This window comes from Acanthaster planci, linkage group LG02 (assembly GCF_054643075.1).
Source record: "Acanthaster planci isolate LZ-2023a linkage group LG02, COTS_SCS, whole genome shotgun sequence".
Lineage (NCBI taxonomy): Eukaryota > Metazoa > Echinodermata > Asteroidea > Valvatida > Acanthasteridae > Acanthaster > Acanthaster planci.
In genome coordinates this window covers 28,400,619-28,428,475 of record NC_141778.1, presented here as the reverse complement: position 1 = coordinate 28,428,475, position 27,857 = coordinate 28,400,619, and the positions used below count along the sequence as shown (strand labels likewise).

The 27,857-nt window shown below is 39.9% G+C and overlaps 1 protein-coding gene across 7 annotated transcripts in view; it reads left to right on the top strand.

Annotated features, from left to right (window-relative positions):
• LOC110977239 (rho GTPase-activating protein 7-like) overlaps positions 1-26,498 on the top strand; it is a 144,356-nt gene extending 117,858 nt beyond the window's left edge. For all 7 annotated transcript variants that reach the window (XM_022231180.2, XM_022231179.2, XM_022231182.2 and 4 more), the window contains 12 exons: positions 120-1,749; positions 4,132-4,462; positions 11,414-11,479; positions 12,498-12,617; positions 13,033-13,265; positions 15,092-15,217; positions 17,038-17,171; positions 17,554-17,760; positions 18,997-19,143; positions 19,371-19,534; positions 19,709-19,834; positions 22,181-26,498. In XM_022231180.2, the coding sequence (XP_022086872.2) occupies positions 120-1,749; positions 4,132-4,462; positions 11,414-11,479; positions 12,498-12,617; positions 13,033-13,265; positions 15,092-15,217; positions 17,038-17,171; positions 17,554-17,760; positions 18,997-19,143; positions 19,371-19,534; positions 19,709-19,834; positions 22,181-22,472 (3,576 nt within the window). In that variant the 3' untranslated portion in view covers positions 22,473-26,498. The remainder of the gene's footprint in view (positions 1-119; positions 1,750-4,131; positions 4,463-11,413; positions 11,480-12,497; positions 12,618-13,032; positions 13,266-15,091; positions 15,218-17,037; positions 17,172-17,553; positions 17,761-18,996; positions 19,144-19,370; positions 19,535-19,708; positions 19,835-22,180) is intronic.
• Positions 26,499-27,857: the final 1,359 nt, after the last annotated feature.

Genomic DNA, 27,857 nt, shown 5'->3' with positions numbered 1-27,857 from the left:
GACATTATGAATGCTGATTTTGAACAAAAAAGTGCTGAACCATATTAAGTGAGGGCAATCGATTTAAAGGGGAAAATATTGGGAGTTAATTTCTGTTATTCTTTTCTCTGTTGTTTCAGGGTGATGAATCCGATGAAGAGGACCAATGTGCAATCAGCAACAAGTGGAAGTACACTCGAAGCAGTGGGCGGTGGTCTCGTCGCATGACTGATGACGGATATCCACCTCTTTCCCCGGACACTGTTGGATCCAACTCTGCTGAGGGCTCCCCAACCCTTACACATACACCAGCCACTCGACTAGACAGCAGCAGTCGGGACAGTCTGGTGACCACTGACAACGAGGGATACACCAGTGCAAGCAGCTTTGACAGTCCTGCTGTAATCCATAAGACATACCGTACCAAGCGGCAAAGCCCTAACGAGATCACTTGCTCCACCTCATTGGGCAACCACAGTTTGAGCCCAACTCGTAGGACTCCACCACAGTCCCCAACCATGCTCTCTATTGGGGAGGATGGATCAAGAAATGCCATCATTGAGATCTCTTCACCAATCACGGTGAAGAAAAAGACAACCGAGGAGGAGCAGGGTTCAAAGGATCGTATGAAGGGAGCCAAGAACTTTCTGAAGCGATTAGACAGCTTAAAATTGAAGCGTGGATCAAGCCAGCGGGGCAGCAAACGAGGCAAGGAACATAAGGAGACACTTGTCATCAGTGAACCAGTCATTGATGACCAAGGAACATTGAAGCGTAAGATAGAGCTCTTCAACTGTGTGGATTTGGATGAGGCTTGTAAGATCAAATCAACCCCACCTCACTTCATGCCTCTCACACCTCCGATGCGCAGGAGGGCAGCAACGGGAGAAAAGAGAAACTCTGAGAAGAGAAAGGGGCGTGTGTTCTCTGAGCCCAGCTCTCCATTGATGAGTAGGAAGATTGACAGACACTTCTATAGGGAACTGGAAGAAGCACACATGACCATCATCACCAAAAAACTGACCCTGTCAGATGTCAGAAACAACAACGATGAGGGTGAGAGGTTGTTCAGTCTAAGCCCTGATAGATCTTTAGAAATTGATATTTCCCCTGCATCTTCACCAGGAACACTGGAGAGGAAGTTGAGTTGTAGTGGGACAGTCAGTTGCCAGTGCCAATCTTGCCAAGACAAAATGGCCCCGTGGAGCTCAAGTGAAGAACTATCACCAAAACAAGCACAAACAGCTTCTCCGTGGACAAACAGTGTTTACGATAATGTTCCTAGGACAGTGCATTCCAGCAGTGAGCATGTCTCAACCACCCAGATTGCAATTGCTGAGTGCGAATTCCTACGCCAGATATACAATCTGAAAAACATTGGATCAGAGCCGTCTACAGCAGACCAGCCACATTCAATTCCTTCAACGTCCACCATGGCTTCTGACCAGGCTCATCCCTCTCATCACCGCAGCCATTCCTCCGTCTCCAGGACTCAGTTTGAGACGGAAAAGCATGACATCCTGACCAACATCACACAGCTGCTCTTGGCTGAGAAGAACTTGGATGATGACCACCTGACTGTCCCAATCATGCGCAAAAGGACTCGCAGCAATAGCCTGCCTGACACACGACCATGTAGCATGCAGGTACAAAATGTGACCAGGTTTGAGGGCGTAGACCCTGAACTGGATGGGATCAACACAGAGCTGGAGAAATTGCTAAATGGGATCAACCAGAGTCTGCATGAGATGCAGGAAAACTTACGAAGAGGTTAGTCGAGTTAGTGTTTAAAGATTTGAACAGGACACATTCTTACCAGTTTGATTGTCGGTGTTTGTAGTAGATATTTACATGTATTTGTTGACTCTGTTAGAAAGTTCATGATAAGTGCCAATTTAACAAAGTAGATTTAATTCATGTAGCTATCATTCACAGTAGCACTAGATTTTAAGAACATTCTTAATCCAAATGAAAGTTTTAAAGTTGATTGAAACAAATTTAACAGTAATTTTTACTTTCAATCTCCAATTATGGATTATTTTAAAACATAATACTGTTCTATAATAAGTTCTTTGGTAGAAGGAAGGTAGGTTTTCAACAAGAAAGAAACGGCCAGTTTTCCAGCAAGAAATCAAGAGGGTCTACCTTTTCAGGTCCCAAACAGATAAAAGATATGATTATTTCTGATCAGAACATTTTCAAAGCGAGATGATATTGAGTAAGATTTTATAGGTAATTCTCTGTGTCATTAATTATGTCAGCTTTAATCCTGAATGTTGGTCTCTTTTTTCGCCTGTGTGTTTTTTAAAGGAACTTTAGAATTCCGGTATTTCTCACTTTAACATTCTGTCTACAAGATAATCCACTTTTTTAAAGGCCAGTTGTATACAAACTCTTTACATCTATACATGTACATGTTTTACCAGCCCCACAATAATAAGCCTTTTGCGAGTTAAATTTGAATAAAGTCTGGTACTCCGAGTTCTTTAAAGTTATGCGAACATAACAATTTGAATTCTCCATACTATAAAAACACTGTTGCCATACCACGTGATTTGGGGCAAGCTTTTGCTTAGTTACATAAGAGATTGCTTGCAACAATGCATTGTTCTCAATGGACGAGAAGGGCACAAAGGAACCTGTCCATTTCAGAGAGGACGGTTGCTATGCAATAGCTTGCCCCAAATCACGAGGTATAGCAACAGTGTCTTTAGTCTGGGGAATTCAAATTGTTATGTTTATGTGAAATAAGATGACTCAGTGTGCCAGATTTTAATCAAATTTAACTTGCAAATGGCTAATTGCTGTGTTGCATGCATGGATCATGTCACTGATAACACCAACCATGTGGGGCTATAATTTGGTCAAGATTAAAGTGACCTGTGGAATAGAGGTCACTGCATACATGTACATGAGCTTGGTCCTGTGGTGTTACTGGTAGGTATACATGAATTCATTAGAAAGTTTCTTTGACACCTTAGGGTAGGGAAACACTGTGCGGTCAAGGCTTCTGTGCTACATGTAAAAGCCTGCATGTTGGGTCCCTTCTGTTCCTGAAGAAAGGGATACATGAAATTTCCCATGGCATCTCGTTGCCTGAAATTCTCTTGAAAAAGTTAGCTTTCATTTGAGCACGTAACAGAATAGTCAGAAAAATTAAGGAGCAGTTGCTGGGAGATTGTGATTTTATGTCTGAGTACTAAAGGATGCCTGGCATCTCCTGGCTGAGGCAGCTCCAGCTAAATGCTTAAAAATTGCTGTGAGGTCTGTGAAATTTGTAGTCTTAGTGGTTTTTCTTCTGCAGAGCTCTTTCTGACATACATGTAGGGTACCTTGAAATATACCATAGCTACATGTAATGGGCATCCTTGAAGTATTGTTATTGTGACTATTTTGTTAATGTTTACCCATATCGTAACAACATGGTTTACTAAACAGCTGCAGTTCAGCTCTAGAGTTGAGATATTTCAAATTCCAGTGATGTTACGGGCAGTACTTGAACTATTATACTTTGTTTGCGTAGTTCATACAAAGTACATTCAAATTCAGCTGAACTGTCATATGATGTGTATTTAGCCATTGTGGGGTTTCTGCCCAATTGACGCAAATGCAAAGTTCATCATCAGACATTTCATTGAGCAAGGAGCATTTCAGTTGAAATGTACTCAACAAAATACAGAGAAACCCTCAGATTGTTGTATTGTTGCATGGATCAGAATCCGCAGGGGAAGTTGTACTGTATATGTAGTTCTAATTTCTGATAATCTGTGAATAGGGCATCCTACAGCTCTCAACCACTGCTTTATGTTCAGTAAACTTAGTTGCCTTGTGCCTTTGATGCTGGCCTTTCCTGTTGGTCTTGCATGTTGCAGTGAAGTTTTCTCACTAGACAGTGAGAACAGGTATTTCACCACTGTACCACATCATGTATACGTGTATTCTTTTGTGAAGCTCATGGAGAAACATTTTCCAACTCCTATTTTTGTTAATTTCCAGTATAACAAAATTGTCAAAGCAACAAATTACTTGCCTTATCCTGTAAATAAAACTAACCGTGACACTCTCTGAATACAAATTGTGCCGTGACAAAATGCTTGTTCTTTTAGATTCTTTTTTGAATGAATGCTATCTCTTCTCTGTCCCCTTGTGCAGATGAGGGCAGTCTGTCTTCAGCCTCCTCCCACTCCCAAGTGTCTTCACCAGTGTATTCCCCGGTCTCTTCCACCTTTCCCTCACCCTTTCAATCACCTTTGCCGTCCCCCCATCTCAATCAGTCGAGCTCCCACAAGGACCTCGGAGACAGCATCTTAGCCACCAGTCAGGATACCACCCCCACCACCACCATGGCCATGAGTGTGACCAGTGAGGGTGATATGATGATTGGACCCAGTGATGAAAGTTTAGATATGACCAATATGCCGACTACCATGAGAGAAAGGAGGGACTCAGGCGTGGGGAATTCACTCACACGACCTAGTAGCAGGTAAGCAAGACATGTTGTAACCCTTACCCCCAGTATGTATGTAAAGTCATATTGAAATCAGAGGATTTGGGACTGTTTAAGCAGACATTATGTGACAAAGGAATCCATGTTCACTTTACACAAAGGAAACCTCTCGTACTGTCAGAGGCAAACTTTATTAGAGGAAAATCTTCACGGCAATAGGGGCCCTTTCTATCATAAAATGGTGACACACTCAAATTTCACTCTATATAACAAAGAGAATCTCTGTTTTAAAATCCTTCCTTGTCTTAAAGTATGCTTTAGGAGTGTACATGTATGCACACAGAAACATGAAGTTCCAAGAAAAACAGTGTCAGAACTAGTTTCTTGTAGCAATATTGACCAAAGTTACTGTCAACATAAGTGCATATTTTATGCATTCAAATGATCCAAAAATTGCCGTTTCTGTTCATACATGTACATCTACATGGCTGACCCTAATCCATTCCTCACATAGCAAGTAACTTGTATTGCAGTCAACAGGAGATTTTCAGTGAAGTTATTTATTGTAGGGATCCATGCAACAGTGCCTAGGCATTACCGTTGTTTGCAGTGTGTTTGAACTACATATCTGTGTTGGAAGTTTAACAGGGAATTGCATTTGTGAGGTCTCAAGAGTGCACCATTTATTAGTTAACGGGGTCATTGACCTGGTAAATACTGATACTGCAGCTGCCAGCCTAATGACTGGAATCCTGTGATCCTGCATCCTCCTTCCTATAGGATGATGTAGGCCATTCAAGTTGTTCCTGCCTCTCAATTGTACTATTATTACAAGCAAGACCATGAGTGTAGATCTCCTTCACCATACTAAAGCTGACCTGTATGTGTTACATGGAGCAACAAAATAAGAATACTATTCTGTATGCTATTACTTCCAAATACTTTGCCTGTTGACCCTCCTGAAGTACTAGGAATACGTGTATACTATTAGCTTTAGGTTGTAACATTTCCCGTCTCTTTGATTGGTGTGTTCATTTCAAAGATTTACCATTATTAAAAAACTTCTTGGTAAACAAAGGAATACTTATCAATCCTGAAGCTAACATATGATGTGTAATCAAAGAAGATTTCCAAGGAACAAGTACTTAGTGTCATTATTATGCTGTTAAATGGGAGAATCTACTGCTGAGAAATATACACAGGGATGGATTTCCTGTGTTCCTAGCCACCACCCCCTCATGGTTTATCCTTGGAAGGTTCACACTGTTTACTTACAATCTGTGAGTCATCATGTGTAATGGACTTACATAACCAGTCTGTCCACTTGCCCTGCATTGTGTATTATGACAGGCCCATCATTTCCAGCTGATTTCTTAGCATGCTCATAACCACAGCATCCCCCACTGAAAAGTCCAACCAGGAAGGCTGTTTATATTTGGCATGCACTGCTGTAAGGAACAAAAGTAGACAGACATCAACAGGAGGGTGGCACAAAATGTTCTCTGCTATTTTGGGCTTTTCTGCCCCCCCCCAAAAAAAGACTGATGAAATATACCACAGAGGCAAAAAAAATGTTCATTGACACCCATAGGAAGGAGAAGTCACAAGGTCAGCTCAGAGGACTTCAAGAGCAGAATGTCCATAGATATAGTTTTATGTCAGCTTTCAACTAAGTTCTGAACATGCGTGTGATTTGATAGGGCTGTCCCCAGTTTTGCAGAATATGCAGAAGAGTAAAAATATTTGATGAGTGCAGGGGGAGCCTTGCCTGGAAACACGTGTTTATTTCTCTCATCATTTGCTCATCAAACTTTGTTTTTTTAGTTTATGACAAGTCTATTCCTTATTGTACAGGACATAACTTCATAAGCATTTGTTGGGATACAAAACTGTCAAAACGGGTTTTCATCATGCTAACTGTTGTCACTTTTCAACACAAGGCACAGGAAGTGACAAGTTGCCATTGTCAAGTGCTTCCTGTTGTGAGTGAGTCCCTTATCATTCCGGGTATCTGTGTTTTATCCTTGACTATTCACATTTCTCAATCAGTCTTATAATAGCATATTGCTCACTGTTGATAGAGGTTTCCTCAAATGTGTGAGGGATGACCAGCTTGTATCACACAGTTTTTTTTTTCCAGTTAGTGGTTTTATGTGGTCACTTTTATGTCAACCAATTAATTCAAGGTGGTTGAGGTCTTTGTAAGTGTATGTCCAAGGGCCACCACAGATGAGTCACATCACTGAGGAATAGCTGGTCATTTGACAGCAGAGAAAGTTCTTTTCTCTAGCTAAAAATAAACTGACCACCAGTAACCTCTTTTTCTTCAAGAGAACATGACAGGTGGTCATTGACTGCTGTAGAAAGTCACAAAATCCATTAATGGGCATGCACAACAACAAAAACAACCACCAGTTTGTTAGTGCATGTCTTGGATTGTAGTAAAATACCCACTCCATTCAGTTAGACCTACAGCAGTGGAAGTGGTCACAGACTGCAGAGTAAAGATCCAATAATGGATGTGCACAATAACAAAAGTCACTTTCAGTTGGGAAAGGACATCTCTGACTGTGCCAGGCTTCACCTTGTCCTGTCACAACAGAGGAGGTTGTTGACTACTTCTTGTTGGCTGGAGAGAAGTGTTTAAAAGTGTGATAATGGACATGAAAAATTGAACAAATAAGCCAACAACAGCGGTGTGTGTGATGAGTTTTGTGTTTAGGGAGATTGTGATGACTTTCCATTTCGATTGGATTTTTGCCAGAAGTAGTGCGCAGAGTAGTATGGAATTGTACCTCATTCCAAGATTCAAGGCTGTGGGTAGAGTGGTATTATTATTTGAGACATCTCAAGAGATGAGATGTAGCCTTTTTTATTTATACACAAATTATACTTGTACACAAAGATGTGACAGCAAGAATTATTAATGAACTTTTAAAAATGGCATGAACTAATGACGGCTCCAGATTAGGGGAATGCACAGGAAAAGTTAGTATCTCTTTAGCCGTGTTTGCACTGGAGTTTTTTTCCCATGGGTTTTACGGAGTCAATGGGGAAAAAAAAATGGTCAAATGTGACGATTGTCTGTCCACACTTGGACTTTTGACACAGGAAAATTTTACAGAAACCCTGGGACAAGTAACCTGGCTGGCAGTGCAATGACTTCTGAGGGCGCTTTGTGTGACCTTTCTGCATTTATTTTCGTCCTTAGACACAATGTTACCATCCTTGTTATCATCTGGAAATGGTGCACTCTTAACACCAGTTACTCTTCCAATGGTGTCAATGAAATGGTGCACTCTTAACACCAGTTACTCTTCCAATGGTGTCAATGAAATGGTGCACTCTTAACACCAGTTACTCTTCCAATGGTGTCAATGAAATGGTGCACTCTTAACACCAGTTACTCTTCCAATGGTGTCAATGAAATGGTGCACTCTTAACACCAGTTAATCTTCCAATGGTGTCAATGAAATGGTGCACTCTTAACACCAGTTAATCTTCCAATGGTGTCAATGAAATGGTGCACTCTTAACACCAGTTAATCTTCCAATGGTGTCAATGAAATGGTGCACTCTTAACACCAGTTAATCTTCCAATGGTGTCAATGACAATGTGCAATGATTGCGACCAAAAGGGGAAACAATTTACAGGAATTATTCACCACATGCTATACCATGGCGAAACGTGCAATGTGCATGGTAGTTCCCTGTATGCAGCTGTCGCTGTGCTAAAGCCGGCTCTACTGGGCCACTTTCCCATGCTTTTGCTGACTCGCACTGTCTGCACTAGACTTTCCTTCTCAGGAAAGTGTCTCGGTAATTTTTCCTGGGCAGAAGTTGGCCGGTAGAAATGACCGCGTGGCTCAGTTAAAGTAAATGAGAGGAAAACTTCCCGGAATGTCTACACTGGACTAAAAATAGAAAAAGTATTAAACCATCATCCCGGGAAATTTGACAAAAAAGTCCAGTGTGAACACAGCCTTTGACAACTGACGTCATTCGCAAGAGGCTTGTACTGGTTTACGTGTAACTCTTATTTTCAGTTCTTGGAATGCCCAAGTGCTTTTCACCAGTCTAGATTGATAAAGTGACTGGTCTTGGATGAAATACATTATCTGTGCCATTCTAAATATGAACTATGGAACTACACAGAAGTGTGTTGAGCTGGTGATGAGAGTCAGGCACTGTGTCCTTGATGAGCATTGAGGATGATTGGTTTTCTGTCTTTTTTTTCCTGCTTAAACTTTGACTCATGCAACGCAGACAAGTGAAAGTGGGCCCAGATGCCAATTCATTGTGTATAGTGCCAGCTGCATGCAACCATGAAATGAGACAGTAATAGGATTTTTACTAGGGCAGCTGTATATGCAGGTACTGAGGTCATCATCAGGAATCAGTAACTTGGAGACACTTATCCAACATGAATAATTACTCATCCATCCAATGAAAAAATTGGCTTTCTTTGTGTTTGTTGGACTTTGAAGTTGTGGTTGATGATGTTACAATTTATCATCACCATACAATACATTTTGAAAAAAAAAGAAATATTGGAAAATCAGCAATACCATTCTTATAATGGCAATTTTTTCTCAGTCTGGTTTTCTGAAAATGAAATGACGGTGAAACCTCACTTATCCATCCACTGAGCAAAACTAACCTTTTGCTGTAACATGTACCTAATGTGTCAAAACGTAGAGCTGAACTTTAATTATGGCTCACTAGGATTCTATACACATTAAATGCCAACCATTAAAACAAGCCTGGTGTGAATAGACTGCATTTCATGCTAAGGCCAAAAAGAAAGATCATTTTTCTCTGGTCAGACTGATGTTCTGGAATTGAGACAGCTATGCGGCTTTTTTTTCCCCTCCTACAGGGTGGGATTGTGCAGACAGTTGCATACGCACGTTATTGAGTCTTGGGACTAGACCAGCTTTATTATGATTATAAGCTGACAACAAACAATTTTGTATCCATAATCTGCTATCATTGTTCAACATCAATCTCAGTGGGATCTATCGCCCTGTGTAAAAGATCGAGCTGCCCACAAAAATGTTGAGGCATTGGGGCAATAGAGGGTGCTGATGAAGCTCTCACAGAAAAATAAAGATTGACGCCCATGCTTGAAATCGTCTTGGTACCCCTAGGACTGTGGGTTTGTTGTCACACCTTGTTCCCACAAATCCCATAGATCTCTGGTATCCACGTGGCTTGTGAGTGACTGGTACTGATGACATCGGTACAATGGTTGATTTTCAAGGAAATTAGAATTCTTTGCAGACATTTTGATCCTTCAATCCTTCAATTTCAGGTAGTTGTTAGAAAAAAGCAATGCTTTTTTTTTCATAAATGCAGAAGTTTGAGAATCGACAAGAATTAGATAAAAACAAGTGGATTAGAATGCTCTTTAGTAAGGGTATGCATTGTCATGAGTGTGCCAATATTTGAACCAAGTCCCATTTCATGTTTAATTAGAGGAGATTTGCTTGCAAATAAACAGGATTAGTATTCCAGATAAGTTATCAGTTTGTGAGGTCTCTGATATCAAAAGAACTTGCTGCTGTGCTTGTACATACATGTACATATACATGTACATGTAGCATGGATACATCAGTTGCTACATACAGCTGTACATGTAAGTGTGAAATGTACAGTAAATTTTCAGTTTGTACCTGTTTCTCCATTAAATTCATAGTTGATTGGACTGAAAAAGGGCCAGCCATGTGTTATTCGTGAGTGGTTTCAAATAAGAATGAGCCAGAAACAGATATTCATTAGAGGCTTTTTCTTGTAACACACTGTATGCAAACTCTTTGTGCAATCTGTAAACCCAGGCACCATTTGCATGATGGTGGAAATAGTTTCCATAGGCTGTTCCTGTGTACATCATCAAATGCTCCTATAATGTCACTGTATTAGTATCATGTCTTCATATGGGTAATTGCTTAATGGGAGAATTCATTACTAGGGATGCTGTGTCAGCTCTCAGTAGTTAATAGCATTGGTTGCACATCCTTGATCATGTCAGGGTGTCTCACTCATCAATCAGTTACTGAGGCGGCAGGCAGCCTGCAGTTGCCTGGCTACAGTAAGTGGTTGGAAGGAAGCTGCTCTGTCAATACTGGTCTTTTTGTCTCTGGACTCATTACAGTCTGGACATCAGCATTGCCCGTGGTGCCTTGCACCCTGCTTGCACCAATCAGTATATTATCCCTGGCACCAAATATACATCAATTATGTTAAGTATTTGCAAGTGCAGTCACACCCTTTGTCCTTGTAGTGATAATTTCTCCGTTGTTCTCTATTCAGGCTGCAAAACACAGCTTGAAACTATCTTAGATTGAAATGTGTGAACATTTACCCTGAAATATCTCCAAAATGGTGGATAACATTCAACTAGTTGCCTATCTTGCCCTTCTAGAACCCCTCTAAATAGACAATCTCTACTTCTGAAACTCACCCTAACCAGATGTAGCCAAGACTTATGAGCCCTAGCACCACTGATCCTGACTTAATCTGGCAAAATTGGCACTGACTCACTGACTTTTCTACTTGATACAATTGTCAGCATTGGTGTGAGGATGCTGTATGTTAACACGTAGGGAACATAAATTTCAAGACAGTAATACCAGGACTGATTGGTTGATGTGCTGAAAATGTCACATTCAACGTGACTCATCTCTGACATTCTACTATTCAGCAAGAATGCCATTAATCTTTATGTTTGTTATGTGCAAATGTTCTGTTGGCTTTGTGATGTATCTTTGTGGACCCTCCAAGTACCTTATTTGGCCATTAGAAATGCTGAAACAGTTGCCAACTGGGATCTTCACCAAGCTAACCTCTTATTTCAATGACAAAAAGAAATACTTATTTCCCACAAATTACACGTTGTTTAAGAGTGAAGTCTGCATGGGGGGAGCCAAAGCAGGCATTGGTTGGATTACCCAGATGGTTAGACTTTGTGTCTGTTTTCTGTCTGCAGTGGCAAAAGGCCAAGAATCAGATGGCACAGTTTCCAGAAGTCTCATCGACCAAGCCTTAATTCAAGGTAAGGGCTTACCAAGACCACACCAACTATTAACTCCACTGATTTGTCTGTCTGATAAGTTAAAGGGGCTCTGTAGTGGTTGACATTCAGGATATTGGAAAGAATGTCCTCTATTTAATACCTCTGATCATCAACTGTGTTTTTAAGTGGACTTAATTTAATAAGCATTGACTAAGTCATTTAATCTTTGCAATAATCAAATCATATTTCCTGGACATTTCAAGTCTAGATAAATTGTTCTGGCCAGAAAGTGATAAAATTGATGTGGCATTTGATAGCTTGACAGTACTTATAAGGATTTCCCAGAATGCTTACATGTACATTTTGACTTACATTTAGTTACAAGATACTACTGTATTTTACGGAGTTCATGTGAGAATTATGTATAATTTCCAACTTAAATCGGGAATGATTCTGAATTTGGCTGATAAAGTGCGTCCCACTTATCCAGGCCTACAGATGGGCATTCATTTGTCTAAAACCCTGAACTCGTTCCTCATTTCATTATTCCTTGATGAACAAGCCCAAAAGTGCATATGGTAGAACAAAATTTGTTGCCATAGAGGCAAAAAAGACTCAGCTGTCATAGTTTTACTGATTTGATGGTTGAAGCATTCTTTAATGGGAAGCTGTCCTTATTTTTGAAGCTTTCCTGACATGACTCAATGATTTGTATTGGTTAGACATCTGTATCAGAACCTACACATGTACAAATTGTAGGCCTACATGTACAGATGCTGACTTCACCTGCAATTTTGTGAACTGATAAAACAAGCTAACATACATTTATGTAGATCTCTGCCTGCACATTAACCAAAATCGTTGAACTCTGGTGTAAAAAATTTATATCCATCCAGGATTTAAAGCCTGGTGACTTTAGTAGGTCTCCCGTGTACATGTAGCCTAGGTCAGAGACCTGATTCCATTCTGATCCCACCAACAAAGTCATCTGCAGTTGTTATTCTTTTTAATAGTACATGATAAAAGCACAATTAAGTGTTAGGATTCAATTTTTCAGGCCATTTCAGATCTCTGGGCTTTCTGTAAGCCAGTTACTGATCCTCCGGAAGTTGTCACTCCTGAAGCTAACATCCCTGATGGAAAGGCATTCTGTAACACACAGAAGTGGATGGAGCTGGTAAGAAACGAATTTCTTCCACAGACTTTCTTCCCCTCCCCCACCCGACTTCCAGCGATTCCTTGATAGAATTGATTTCTTGCTTAATTTGCCATCTGTTTTGGCCTGTGTGCTGAAACCTGCACCCAGTGAACAGACCATTGCGTTATTCCACTGAAGGACCATTCAGTAATTACGACTTTGATCAGTCAACTGCCAGTGAGAGTGTTCACCAGTGCCTGGTTGTAGTTGTCTCCCAGCTGTGTACAAAATGGTGGGCACCTTTGACAGATGACAGAGTATTAAGTTACAACAAAAGACAAAGTAGCGATTGATGATTTTTTTCTTTAAACTTACCAGTGGGTGTCAAGATGCCTTGATGAGCCTTGATTTCAATCAACTGTTAACACTAATGTGTAATCTTATATCTGTACAGGATGATGCCGCGCTTCATGAAACGTATCAAGAGTCCAGACTACAAGGATCGCAACATCTTTGGTGTACCTCTCCTGCACATCCTGCAGACCACAGGCCTTCCACTTCCACAGAGCATTCTGTATGCCATGCGATTCCTGCGGCGAACATCTGCTGAGGCAGTGGGCATCTTCCGCAAGCCTGGGGTCAGATCACGGATCCAGCAGCTGAAGAGATTGAATGAGAGCAATCCAGGTAGGAGGGCAATATCCCCAAAAAGTGAAGGGTAAAACCCTGACAGGATGGACAGGAAGGAGGGCAGTTCTTTGATGATGTGATAGCTCATTGTTAATGTCTCATTTCTCTGGCAATTTACATAATTTGGATTAGGAATTTTTAAAAATTCACTCTAGTTTTTTACTTCTCCATCTTCTGCTGCTATTGGTTTGTTTTTGGTTGTCATTGTAATCTGTCTGTCCATGGTATCACCAGAAATGTGTGTAGCTCTTTTTACTGGGGGGGGGAAGAGGAGATTGAAGCATTGAGCAGTACCACTATATTACTGCTTCAAAGTAGTAGACTAACAAACCATCAACAGTGTGTCCATTCTGAGGTACATGTATATTCATGTAGACTGGCAGTTTTCATTCCCTTTCCTCTTTTCATTTCCTGCCCTTTTCCCTAAGTTTTCCCCCAATAGGAATACTGATCCCCTCGCCCCTGGTGATGCCGATGTTTGTAGGCCTACATCTTCTGTGGTTGTCCTCATAGCTTTCCATTTTATATCTACTTGGTTTTAATATTACACCCATAGTTGATCCTTGCTTCCTCAACCCCTCCCCCTCACACACCTATCCATTCCCATAACCTCAAATTGAATATACTAGGAATGACAATAATGAAACGTATGATGAATGATTCTCAACAATTGCCAACTTGCTTCCTTAGTGTTCCCCAATGTATAGAGATTTCTAGTGAAAGAGTACATTATTCATCTTACATCAAGTAGAATTTACATGTAATAGGATGTAAGCTTTTTCTCTTCCAATGTACTAGTCTTCTGAACAATAAACCTCATGATTAATAATGTTCTTCCATGAGGAAGATAGTCTTGAGCTGGATGACCATACCTAGCCTTCAATATGAGAACCCTTGACGGTTTCCTTATGTAGTCATCTCTCCTTCATATCCCATCATGGTTCAGGGTCGTGAAGTCTTCCGGAAGCTACCCCAAAGCCAGGATTAATTTATCTGCTGAAGTAATTCATGTCTACATGTGTAATTCACTAGGGTCTTCCCTTGGGTGTTTGGTAAATGTCTCTTATTCCTTTCCCATGCAACAAAACTGTACCCCCTAATCTCCCCCCTGGCACCCTCCTAGACAGTTGCTTTCCCAGCAAATGTCAGCTCTCAGTGTCTGTAACTATTGTCTGGGGGGAAAAAGTCTTGGGTTATTTCATCTTGTCAGCTGTCCAATGTGCCTTACATGATGCTTAATTTTCTCAAGCAATCTAGTTTCATTTCCAGGCTTATATCCCCAAGGATATCCCTTTCCTTGCAACCTTCTAATAAAAACAATATTGTCTTTCAGGCAGGATTGACTTATCAGTTAGAGTTGGTGTCATAAAAGCAAATCATCTGCTGCACTTACTTGTATTTCATGTCTTTGGCATTGAGCCAGGTAATCTAACTTGACTCTGCCGCAGAAAGCCAGATCATCCTCTCTTGCTCCATGTCTTTTCTTTCCCTAGTATTGATCATATGAAATATTCACTGCTCTACAAGGTTGTAAACAGGTCTTCAAATATACTATTAACAAGTAATTTCATGGAACACTAGTGGTTAATGATGTCATCATTGTCGTTTTGTTATTCTTGTTGTCATCATCATTTGTGGGTTTTTTTTTTTTAGTGGTCAAAACTTTATTGAAATTGTTATTTTTGCCAAAAGGTACAATAAGAGGTCTGTGTCTGCATAGTCCGTTGGCAAAGATGTCTCACAATAAGATGTGTTAGCATCATTAATTACCCATACCCAGGAGGCGTCTTAATATCTTTGTATGTTTGATTTCTTACTTGCAGATAATATGAGCTATGAAGGCACAACAGCATATGATGTGGCTGATATGTTGAAACAGTACTTTCGAGATTTACCTGAGCCTGTAGTTACAACCAAGCTGTCTGATACATTTATTAGCATCTTCACCTGTAAGTATCTACAGATAAGGTTTATTGCAAAATAAGTAATAATCTGCATTCAACAGTCTTGGTAAACATATACACCATAGTGATACATGTAGCTATTACATATAAACTAACTTCAGTTTGCGTCACTTCCTACTGTGGTTAAGTGTTCATCAAGATATAAAGGTTTGTTAGTAATTTCACTGGACTGTGCTACAGTAATTTGATCAATTCTGTATAATTTTGTTATTCTAAAAGGAGTTATTCATATGCAAAATGCTTAAGGTAGATATGTGTGTCCCACTGGGGGCAGTCTTCATAACAAGCAACTTGTCTTTGCTGTCAGCCACACTGTCCTGTTGCATTCCCAAATTGTAAAGTTTGAAAGGTTGAACACGCCAAGACGCTCTTTCAGCATTGCCAATCATGTGGAAATGTCCTGTTCTTGTCTCAGGACAAAGAATATCCTTCTAGTAAAGCAGGGAAATATTATTGAAATGAGATAAGAGTGGATCTATGGATCTCAGTATTTACCAGTTTGCTGTCACAGTTCAGTTGCTTAATGTGTTTCAATACTACCATACTTCCGGAGTTGCTCTGTACTTTTGTTATGATTTGAGGATGCTTGCATACTGGTGCATGTGTTACACAATGATGACCCCATTAACAGATTCAAGGCACAAGGACAAAACAATTATGAAGAGATACAATTTATTTCAAAACAAATCGCTTCTCTGTGTAAAGCTAGATTACAAGGCTCAGCTGATAGTCTATGGAAAGTGCACATATTAATACAAGTTGGTACTGCAGTGATAAGATGTTTTATCAAGTCAGACCTCAAATTCAAAGTAGCATGCTTGAACTGTCCTTGTTAAAAAGTGAAAATTTTACAGCTCCAAGTTGCCATATTTGTAGTTTTACTTGAACAAAATGTGTGTGTTCTATGCTCTAAATAAATCACCATTATTATGCCGTGTGGCTCATTATAACAGGCATATTTGTGTCGCCCAGCAACACCGTGTAATAGATCTCCAGAACAGTGTCAGCCTAGCCAGTGCATGAGGTGATTTGGCTCACTCTGTCAATACCACCTCTCTCTGGGCCAGTCTTGTTGCCATGGCAAGGCTGAGATGATTTGTTGATGCCCTGATTCAGAGGAAGGCAAATATTAGTCCATATCCATGCCAAATTTGTTGACAGAGAACGACCCCTTTACCAAAGTGAAGAGATGTACACTTTTCAAAATGGCTAAACAAGAAATCTAACATTTGAAATAAAAACTAGTAGTTCAGACAAGGAATCCAACATTTACATCCAAAATGAGTGGCACATTCAAATCATTGTACAATATTTTCACAGTGGGCGGAGCCATGAAAGAACTTTCGTCTCTGTCCTTGCAGCAGTCATTGAGCAAGTCCTATTTTCCAGTGCAATGCAATGCTGCACCTATCATTATCCATATAAACTGCAACCCTGGATTAATTCTGGAAGAATTCTGTACCATCTCAGTGTAGCTGTGCTGTTGTGGATACAACATTATGAGAGGCTATAAACTGGAGGAAACTTTGCATACATGCTGCAGTGATTTGGGGGTAATTTGAAACAGTAGTCCACTGTGTGTGTTTTTATGTGGAGAGATTTTCTGAGAATATGCAAATGTCAAAAAAGTTCACTCATTTGTACACATAATTCCATAAACATTAAACACTAATATGCCAGCAGTTAGTGCAGTATGCAGTGTACTTGCTGTTGTGGTAAATACCTTGTTCAAAGAAATGAACAACACATTCCTGTTACTTGGATTTAACCAATAACAAACCTGCTTGCTACTGTTCTTTGATCAGCGGGAATGCCAAAGGACCTGCGTTTGTCAGCTCTCCAAGCGGCAATCATGCTCCTACCAGATGAAAACCGTGAGGTGCTGCAATCACTGCTGCTGTTCCTGAGTGATATTGCTGAAAATTCCAATGAGAACCAGGTAATTGCCTCCAATGGAATTGCACAGTGAATTTCACTGGTGTCTGTGTGACGCAGCACTCATAGTTTTTAATTCATTGCAGCCTAGGTTTTCATGGGTTTGTATGTCAATAATTTCACGAGATTGTTAAATTTTCTCTCCTGTGTGCTGCGTAGAGCATGAAGCAATTTCGTCCCTCCAATCAGGCAAAAAGCTGGGGTAACTTTTCATGCTAGAACATGATTATGAACACTGATTAAATGACAACATGGCATCCTTTATTAAATTGGAATTACATCATATCTATAATTAATCAGTTTCCTAAAATATCAAAGGCAGTTTTAATCTCACAGTCCATTTGTGAATTAAGTACTAAGCCATCCGAATTTTGCCTTCTTTTCAGATGACAGCCTACAACTTGGCAGTGTGCTTTGCCCCCTCCTTGTTTCAGCTGGGGAAGAGCCCAACCCCTACTATTCGTCAGATCAGCAGTCCCCGCCGCACACGCAAGATGGCCACATCTCGGCCAGACCAGAAGGAACTGATAGAGAATGTGGCTGCTAATGAGTGTCTAGCTCTCATGATCAGGGAGGTCAAGAAACTCTTCATGGTTAGTCACAAAACAATTGTTGACAATTTGCCCACTTCCTAAAAATGAAAACAGTCTTTTCCTAACAATTGTAAGATTTGAAAGTAAGATTTGTAATTGTAAGTCTTGATTTATTTCCTTCCTGTCATTAAGAAGGCCCTAAACCCGAGAATTCAGTAACTATTTGATGCAGAATTGATTAGCAAAGTTTTTATTTCATTTAATACACCATTATCTTAATTGTGTTGTTATCTTTTTAAAAATTCATATTCTTGGGAAAAGAAGTTAACGATAGCAAACAACTTTCAAAAACAAAAACAAGGAAAGCGATGAACAGCAAAACCACAAATTTCAGTGATGTTCTTAAAAACATGGATCCAAGTATAAACTGTGGGTGCTTTGCTATGCACGAATTGGAAATTCATCTAAGCAGTGCTTTTAAGTATGTTGGTTTCCCTCAGTGCACATGCAAATTGGTAACTCAATAAGTCGCGTTTTGGACTGCGCGCACCGACAATGACTTCTATTAATAGAAGCACAATCTACTCCGGAACTTGATCAACAAGAAGTCAGATCTGCAAGAAGTGCTAGGTTGTCAGTTACCTCATTGACATTAAGCAATCTATGGTTTGGCAGGATTTCTGGTTTCTGCAGGCCATGGAGTTATTTTAGGTCCATCATATTTCTTGGACAGGATCTCCTTTCATGATGGCCAAATCTCTCAATGAGAGTCCAGGCCATTTCTTCAAATTAGATTCTGAAACCAAAAACCAGTTGGATTCCTGAAACTGCCTTTCAAGAAATTGGAAATAGAATTGATATTTCCCTACGTGCACTTCAACCTTGAATTTCATTGTAACTGTGCTTTCGGGCTTGAAATACAATCCGTTGATAATGTCACTGTGAAATGGTGTTATTTAATTTAAAGAAAAACACACTTTCTATTTTGTAACAGTGTCCTTTCTCCACTACGGATTTCTCTTACTTGTGCTTTATTCTTTAAAAAGTGAGCATGGACATTAGAAGACTTCTCCAATTTAGCAAAATATTTATTGATTACTATTATGAATCCAGCCTATCCGTCAGGTCTTGCCAGTGATGAGCCATATAGTGAAAGATGTTGCTTGCAGTTCATTTTGTGCAACAGTAGTCTTCATGCATTTAGTTTGGTTTATTAATTTTCAGTATAGAATTGGAAAGTAACTGTGAGGCACGATTGCATCGTGAATTTTCATTCTATAATGTGCATGTTTCCAGGTACCGGAAGACCTGATGACCAAGTGTCATTTCTCATACATGGACCTGGGTGAGCCTGTAGAGTTAGAGGAACTGGGCAGGAAAAGCAGCGAGGAGCAAGGTGACTACATGAGCCACATGGAGAGCTGCCTTCAAGGGCTGCTCAAGGTGAGAGACAATTCTCTATCTTGCAAGTGCTTCCCCTGCTCATGTGGTTTGGTCTAGATCAAACGTGATTTATAGGACACATTGCCACACACACAAAATGTTAAACAGTAATAGAATTTCTCAAACAGCTTTGTGTTTCATTTGTTTGTTTGATTGTTTGGTGTGGTTTGTCCGACTTGTTTGTGTGTTTCGTTCATTTATTCTGAATGCCCCATATTCCCCTACAGGAATCCAGAGACAAGTTCAAGGGTTGGGTTGTGTGTCCAGCAGTGGACGGAGTGGACGTAGCCTACAAGAAAGTTGGTGATGGTCACCCACTCAGACTGTGGAAATGCAGCGTTGAAATTGGTGCTCCCCCTGCAGACATCCTACAGAGAGTCCTCAGAGAAAGGTGAGGACCATTGACTACCAAGCTCTGCAATGCATGGAACATGTCTTTAATTTACTCAAAGTAGGCCATGCAGTGCCTTTCTAGAGGACTACATGTATAAACCCTTTGAACCATTTCAGTCAGTGGAATATTACAGCACTTCATTTACCACTCTAATTTCTCATTTGTCTGCAGACATCTATGGGATGAGGACTTGGTGAAGTGGCGGACAGTTGACGCCCTGAATAAGACCACTGAGGTATTCCAGTATGTGGTCAACTCTATGGCTCCTCACCCCTCTAGAGACTATTGTGTCTTGAGGTACATAAGGTTTCAGCGTTTTCTGTATTTAATCCATTCCTACTTAAATTTCACAATCAGTGACTACTTGATAAATCTTGATGATGAAAATTTTTGTAAGGAAATTTGAATGTGGTACTAATGATAAATAATAGGTGGAAACTGTTTGATATGAAATCATGGTTAACCACTTCCTGCCGGGTGGAATTCGCATATGCGGGACGAGCTGCCAGGCGATTTTCAAGATTTTTCTTTTTCAACATTCTTCAAAAATTCATAACTTCGTTTACCTGAGGTTCACACCCACACAAATGACCATCTGGTGTCTACTCTAATCTGATAGGCAACCTCCATTGACGCCCTGAGTATTGCAGCCAGGCCTGCCGCCTTGTAAAGATAGCCCACATCGTGCAGTATTTCAAAATTTCCTTTGTTCCCGAAATTGGCCCAGTGCATTGCTGAATGGCAGTGGTTTCTTTTCAAATGCAGCCAGACTAGCTTGCAGCAGTACTGTATCGCTCATTGCTGGAGTACTGGAGCACTTTTGCCCCCTCCCCCCCCATAATCCGTGGACACTGAAGAGCATAAACTGTTTCAAAACAATGACTGATTACCTCCGCTAATGCCAGCTGAAAAATGTTGGCAATTCCCCGCAGCTCGGTTTTTTGTTCCGAGTATGGTCTTTCGTTACAAGGCCCAGCTCCTTTGTCCAATTTCGGGCACCCCCGGCTATGCATACAGACCCAAGGTACCTGGTACTAGGAACCCTGGAGGCAAGTGGTTAAAACACATTTTTTTTTTAATGCCACCACAATTCATCACTAATGCCTCATTCTGCATCCTGTAGAAAAGTAAGAGATTATCAGAGAAGTTTAGCTATGGAATGTAGCAACATGTAACTAATCATATGATGACCGTCAGAAAGTGAGCAATGGTTCTTATAGATATACTGATCTTGAGTCAGTACAAAGTGTGTTTAAGTTTGAAGTGACTGTCCTAACTGATTAGCCTCATAGTTCATAGCAACCAGCAGGTTACAGCAGGATTGGTCGTGTAAAATCTGATCTAAATTTGACATCCAGGGAATGTTATTAGACACCCAGTGTAGGCAGTGGATTCTCATATCAGTTTGATAGTGGGGATGTGCGTCAAGTAAAATTAAATTTGCACATTCATGGTCTTGTTATCTGCAAGTTAAGGCTCTGGAGATAACTTTCCAGTCCAAGTGTTTGTGTTTAGCCTGAGCTGGCGCCAGTGCCTCATCAGGAGAGATAAGGGAGAATATCCACTACCTGGCAACAGCTCAGACCCTTCAATCCCAGGCAAAATCAAATTCCTGGCTTGACATTTGCTGACCCTTCAAGAGGTGTGAATGTGTTGACAAGTGGTGTGCTACAAGAAGAATTGTGACGTTTGTAGCAGAAAGATATAAAAAGTGGTCAAACGATACAACAAAAATTATATTAAGTCAGTTGATATATTCTACATAGAGGAGCTCCTGAACTTGGAAGCTATAAGCAGTAGCTGGATCTGGCTTTCAGATTTTGTTGTTTCCAAAGAGAATAAACCACTATCTGCCAGTTGGAATTGGCATATACGGGACGAGTTCTTGGGTAATTTTCAAGATTTCCCGTTTTCAAAATTCTTCAAAAATTCATAACTTTATTTACTGGATGCTTACACCCACACAAATGACGGTGTGGGCTACTCTAATCTGATAGGCAACTTCCATTTACGCCCGAGTATTGCAGCAAGGTCTGCCACCCAGTAAAGAGAGCCCACATTGTGCAGTGTTGTGTAATTTCCTTTGTTCCCAAAATTGGCCGAGTGCATTTCTGGATGGCAGTGGTTTCTTTTCAAATGCGGCCAGACTAGCATGCAGTGGTACTGTATAACTCATTGCTGGAGCGCTGGAGCACTTTTGCCTGCGCTGATAATCTGTGGGTGCTGAATGCCTCAAACAGTGGTATACCATTTCAAAACAATGATTGATTACCTCCAGTAACGCCAGCTGAAAAATGTTGGCAATTCCCAGCAGCTTGGTCTTTCGTTCCGAGTGTGGTCTTTTGTTACAAAGCCCAGCTGCTTTGTCCGATTTTGGGTAGCCTGGCTATGCATACAAACCCAAGGAGTCCGCTACTTGAAACCCTGGCACCAAGTGGTTAATACAAGTTATGGTTTATTTCAAGTAATTTATAAATTTTGTATATTTCAAGTCTGTCTGTAAATGAAGGTAGCATTGGTACATATTGTTGAGTTGTGTCATGCACAAGTTAATCAGGTTGAGTGTTTTGGTTAACCGTTAACAAAGATGTTTTGGTATTTTGCCCATTTTCTCTTTCAACACTTTCCTGTGTGTGCTTTCAGATACTGGAGAAATGACCTACCTCGAGGCACTAGTGCCTTGGTCTCCACCTCCATTGAGCACCCTGATGGGCCTCTCATCGGTGGTGTGCGAGGCACAGTTCTAGCCTCGCGCTTCCTCATTGAGCCCTGTGGTTCTGGCAAGTCCCGTCTAACGCACATCTGCCGTGTGGACACCAAGGGCCGGACTGTGGACTGGTATAACAAAGCTTTCGGCCACATCATGGCTAGGCTGGTTGGTAAGATACGAGACCTGTACATTCATGAGGCAGAGGGCCCAGAGACTAAGGTGTGAATCCCTCAGTCACCGAAGCTAATTCCATACAAATATATACGTCTACCATATAGGGGTCTTGGTTTGTGCTCCAAACCCTTTCTGCTCATTTGTGTACTTGTTGGTTGGTGTTTCATCCAGCTATGATGTGGATGGGGTGTGTTTGTTTTCATGTTCTTGGTGGCATTTGGATATTTTGCAGATAATCTTTTCTGGTCATGAAGAGGTAGCTACATCTCTGATTACAGATATACTCATAAGTATGGATGATTAATGTCCTAAAGAACTTTGAAGTATGCTGCAGAGCAACTACATGTACTAGTAAATTCCATTCCAGTTCATCTCGTACAGTCAACACCACTATACAAGGTGCAAATTAACACGCAGAAGCACCATGTTAACAATGTGAGTCTGCCAGTTTAAGGGAAATGTCAGCTTCACATTTGAATGTCTATAATAGAAAACTTTTTCAGAAGAAAGATAGAAAATTTGGGAACTTTGAGGGATTTTTAAAAATAATTTCCGTAACAGTCTGTGCTCTCACTTCTTAAGTGCATTGTTGGAAGTGACAATCTAAATGTAGTATGGATGTGTGTATTTATGTAGAAATGCTGATGTATGTACTCAGGTTTATTTTATTGTGATGCATATTGTTCGCACAGTGAACCTAAATATATGTGTATAGTATTTATATTATATAACCTTTGTACAGCTTAAATTATGTATATAAAGAGACATATAATCCCAGTAGACGAAAAACCGACACATACCATTATATGGTAAGAAATGCTATTTTTAATATTTTTTCATTTTCAAACAAAAAAATATCCTTTCCATAATCAACTCATTCATGTGTATTTGCTCCTAAAATTGAAATTATGAAATGTTCAAATGCAGTGGCTTAAATCTGTAAACCTTTTTTTGTGGTAGCGTTTTTTCTTTGATTTGTTAGAGAAAAACAATGGAATGTTAAAAATGTGGTAAACCAATCCAATTTGGTGGAAAATTTGTTTTTACGTGTATGGTTGCATGTGGTGCTTCTACATTTTATCATGATGTTCTTGTGGGATTCTAATGCTAGGTTATGTAAGTTTTTCTCCAAATAATCTGACAGATTTATAGATAACATGTCAATTGAAGTAACTTAGACTTCCTACCTGTGTCTTGTTCAAAATTTTTCTGTGATCCAGGAAGTTTTTTTCCTCCTCAGATATACAGTGTTGTGTATTCCCGCCATTCCTTAGCCATCTAAAACCCTGGGTTCTATGGTTCAATTTGTACATTACTGCTACAGTGAATCCAGTCTGCCAAGCTGAACTTTCTGCACAATAGCGTGAGTTAATTAAATGAACTTTCAGAGAAAAAAAGTGGCTTGATTACAGACTTGTGCTAAGCCATGTTTCAGACATAACTGTGTTACAGCATAGAGAAGTTAAGACTCACATACATGTACGTACAGCACAGGAAGTAGTCATATGAGTAAAAAATGTAGTGACTCTTGACTGACCTTCAGTGTTTTCAAATTCTGGGTCTAACATTGGTCACTTTATGACTGGTAACATTTTCTGTATTTTTCTTTAAGTATGACCCCCGTAGAAAAGTTCATCATTTGTTAAAGTTGGTTATGCATTTTGTTTGAATGGTAATTAAATGATATTGGTAAAAATGCTGTGTATTTGGCATCTTTTTCCTCATGAAATATTTCACATTTTACATTTTTGCCCTTAAAAGCTCATTTTGTGCACTAGATAACACTTTTTGAATTCTTCTTAAACCACAACTGCCATGACATAGTTGATCACATAATCAAAGAACATGTAAATTAATTTCAGGCATTCAAACACATCTTGTGCAGTTGAAATCAATCAGGTTTGAAACTGAGCACCTACACTGAATTCATATGTGCATCTATCAAGTACAGCCTGCCCTATGTGAACTCAGTTGTGCAGCATTACCTTACCTTTACTTACTAAAGTAGATGGTTTCTGTAGGATGTAGGCCCAGGCATCAGAAGGCAATCTGCAGTAGGACCTTTGCCTTCCTTAAAAAAAAAGAATACTAATTGTGAACAGGACATCAGACTTCTTTTGAAATTTATCTCAAAGTGCCCTGCTGTGAGCACAGGCACTTTGTGCTCGGTGCTGATCATTTTTATTGTTTGCTTTTATAATGATCTGCAAAATTTGACAAAAAGATGCTTGCATATTGATTGAGATGCTTCAAGCTGTGTTTGTACTGTGAAGTTCCAAAACGATACGTACAAAATTGACTTTTTTTGGCAACACCCCTCCTAATACCAATGTCCGGCTGTGTTGTGGTGTACTTAGATGTCAAAGAGTGTTTCCTGTATGTAATGTATGCTTACAGTTTTTCTCTTGTAACAATACTATGATCATGGAATACAAGCTTGTACAATTGCTATCAAAGAGGCACGCTTAAATATGACATGCACATGTGTACATTGGTGAAGGATGTCACCACTGAAATTTGGTGTCATTGTTAAGTATTTATTGGAAGACAGTTTCCAAGCCAGTCTGGCTTTTGGAACACGTTTATCACTATTTCACCTTGTATTTACATAGTGTAAGTATTCACTTGTAGACATAAGTTATTTGTATGTGGGTGGAGTATGAGTTGCAAGCAGTCTGCTATTGCAATCAAGTTATTTGTTTTGGATCTCTGTCTGCATCACAGTAAGTTAAACTGGCCAGAAAACAATATTTTGGTAACATGTAGTAGCATACATTCATCATTGAATTGTCTATTTTTTAATGTGGTACTTGAATGGCTTTGGAGCAGGAAACCCATTTTATCATCACTGACTCTTGGTATAGCAAGTAGCATTTTAAGTGTAACAGCACGGTGTACAGTGTGGTTGCTTAAGCGTGAATATTGTTCCATAAGAAAATTAAAACAAACTTTTTTGACTGCTGATAATAGATGAAGGCCACAATGACTGTCTTGGAGTTAGTGTATTGATATTGTAGCTGTTAGTACAGAATATTATGCCGATTTCATGATAGTTTGTGTCTTCTTAACAACTTGTATGACAACTGTTTCAGATTTGCAGCTGATGTATTTGTAGCAAATGTATCAGCACAGTGCTGGATCTAGGGTTTTACATAGACTATGAAATATTGGTAGTGTCTTACCGGGTACCTTTGCCCTATTTTATTTGAGATGATGAGCAGTTTCCTGGCACTTGAGGAAAGATGAGCGAAATGGTGGCATTGTTTAACACAGTGTCTGATGAAATGTCAGATATAGGCATTTACTCTGACATGGGTCATAACATTAGGAGGTAAGACAAAGGAACAGTTACACAGAAATGTCTTGAACTTGTGGATTGACCTCTGTGTATTTCAATTCATTACATAGTGAATCCAGAAGTAATTTCATTTTTAATGTTGTATTCTTGGTGCTTACTGGGTTAAATTGGAACTTGATGTTCTGTGTCTATTATTGGGTAATTCTTACAAGCCTTATGTCTACCTCTAGGGTAACTGTCACTGACATTGGCTTTTGGGATAAATTATCTTTGAATAAAATGTTTGTTTCAACAGGGTTCCATGATTGGGAAAATTTCTGCAAGTTCAGTCCTTCTACAACTGATGAATGAAATCTGTCTTTCAAATTTGTCTTTCTTTTCTTTTTCTTTGTTTTTTTTTTTCTCTTTTTCTTTTCCTTTTATTCTGTCCTGTTTTTGTGGTTAGAATTCTAGAGAAATGACTACCTCCACATTAGTTTCAGTGCCACACAAGTCATGTAAAGCCATAGCATTTCATTCTTTTTTTGACAATTTGTATCTCGGGTGTACGTAACGTCTTGATGTATTGTTGAAGTATCATTCAAATACTGTGTATTTTACTTGATGTCTTATTTATTCTTGAGACAGGCTTAAGTACAGTGATACATGTAACCTACCACATTATGTTAATTGTAATTTGCTCTGATTAAATGCAATATAATGGAATTGTCAATGTATAATGTTAAGATTGTATTAACAGAAATAAAATAAACTGTGCTATAATAAGGGAAAGTGGAAAAGTGAAGTTTCCTTCACCTCTTGTGTTGATTTGTTCGTAAACTAACATGATTATGAATAGATTTCAACAACTATTTGGGGGTTCTATTAAAGGAGATTGATATCTTAAACATCAAGAAAACATTTGCAATTAATAAGATATACACAAGGGCCCTGTCCTAAACAAATTTTGGTCTAGAATTGGTGTGACAGTGAGGATCTTGTCAAGAGAAACCACATACCAGCATTTGCACTTTCTACACCCTGTTATGAAGCCACCTAAAACTTGATAGCCTGAAAAGTTGAACAAATTGGAATGTTGAAACTTAATATTGTTATTCAAATTCGAAATCTGGGGGCAAATTATATTAGAATACAACATATTTTCCATCTTGAATTAATATGTACATGTATTATTAATTAAACTCTTCAGCACATGCAAAATGAAGGTTGCATGTATTGGTCTTGGGTGGGATTTTTTCTAGAAGGGGCAACCTCATTTTTGGCAGGGAGGATCAAAATACGACTAGTAGACTGACAGATTCTACTGGAATGTGCCCCTTAATACGGCTCTCTACAACATTTTCGTAAATCACTGCAGAATTAACCCAAAAGCCATGGGGGGCTCTAAGGCGATTAATACTACACTTGCAATATGAGGCTACGCTAGGGATGTTCCACGACACTTTTGCCACAATCGTGCCACATTACGTAGATGATCGCAGGCAATCGCTGGCACTGCTGCTCCAGGCTAGATGATCCAGATGCACTGTATTTTATGATAGCAAAGATCTTGTTATGATTGTAAGTGATTAAACTGCACTCATGCTTGGCTTCTGGGGCGTTCAGTGGCCTTTCATGTATAAATCGGCGGAACTTCATGTTTTTCTGTCAGTTCAACCCCAGCCTCTGCCTAAGATAGATGTCCAAAATGAAATGGCCTTTCAGATTGCCATCCTCCAGAAAGAGCTATTGGATAAGATGGATGAAGAAAAGAACCAGTTGGAGGAGGAGGCCAGAAAGATCCTGGGTGCATCCCTGGCTGTCACAGAATACAGAGGGAGGACACCAACTTCAGGCGAGCCCTTGAATCAGGGATAAAACTGAAAGTCACTATCAGGCCTGGCCTCTGGAGATAGGTACTCCAGCCTCTAGTATGACTTCAGGGTGTCCAGGGTGACTATCACCAAAATCACCAAAGAAGTCTGCCAGGTAGTAGTGGAGGATTTCGAAGAGGAATTGGTCCCCTGCCCAACCACAGAAAAGGCGACTAATTGCTGAAGAATACCATAGAAGATGGAATGTGGCATGTGAAAGCATGTGATCCTCAGACCCCCCCCATAGTGGCACCTGTACCACAATGGCAAGGAGTTTGTCAGTGT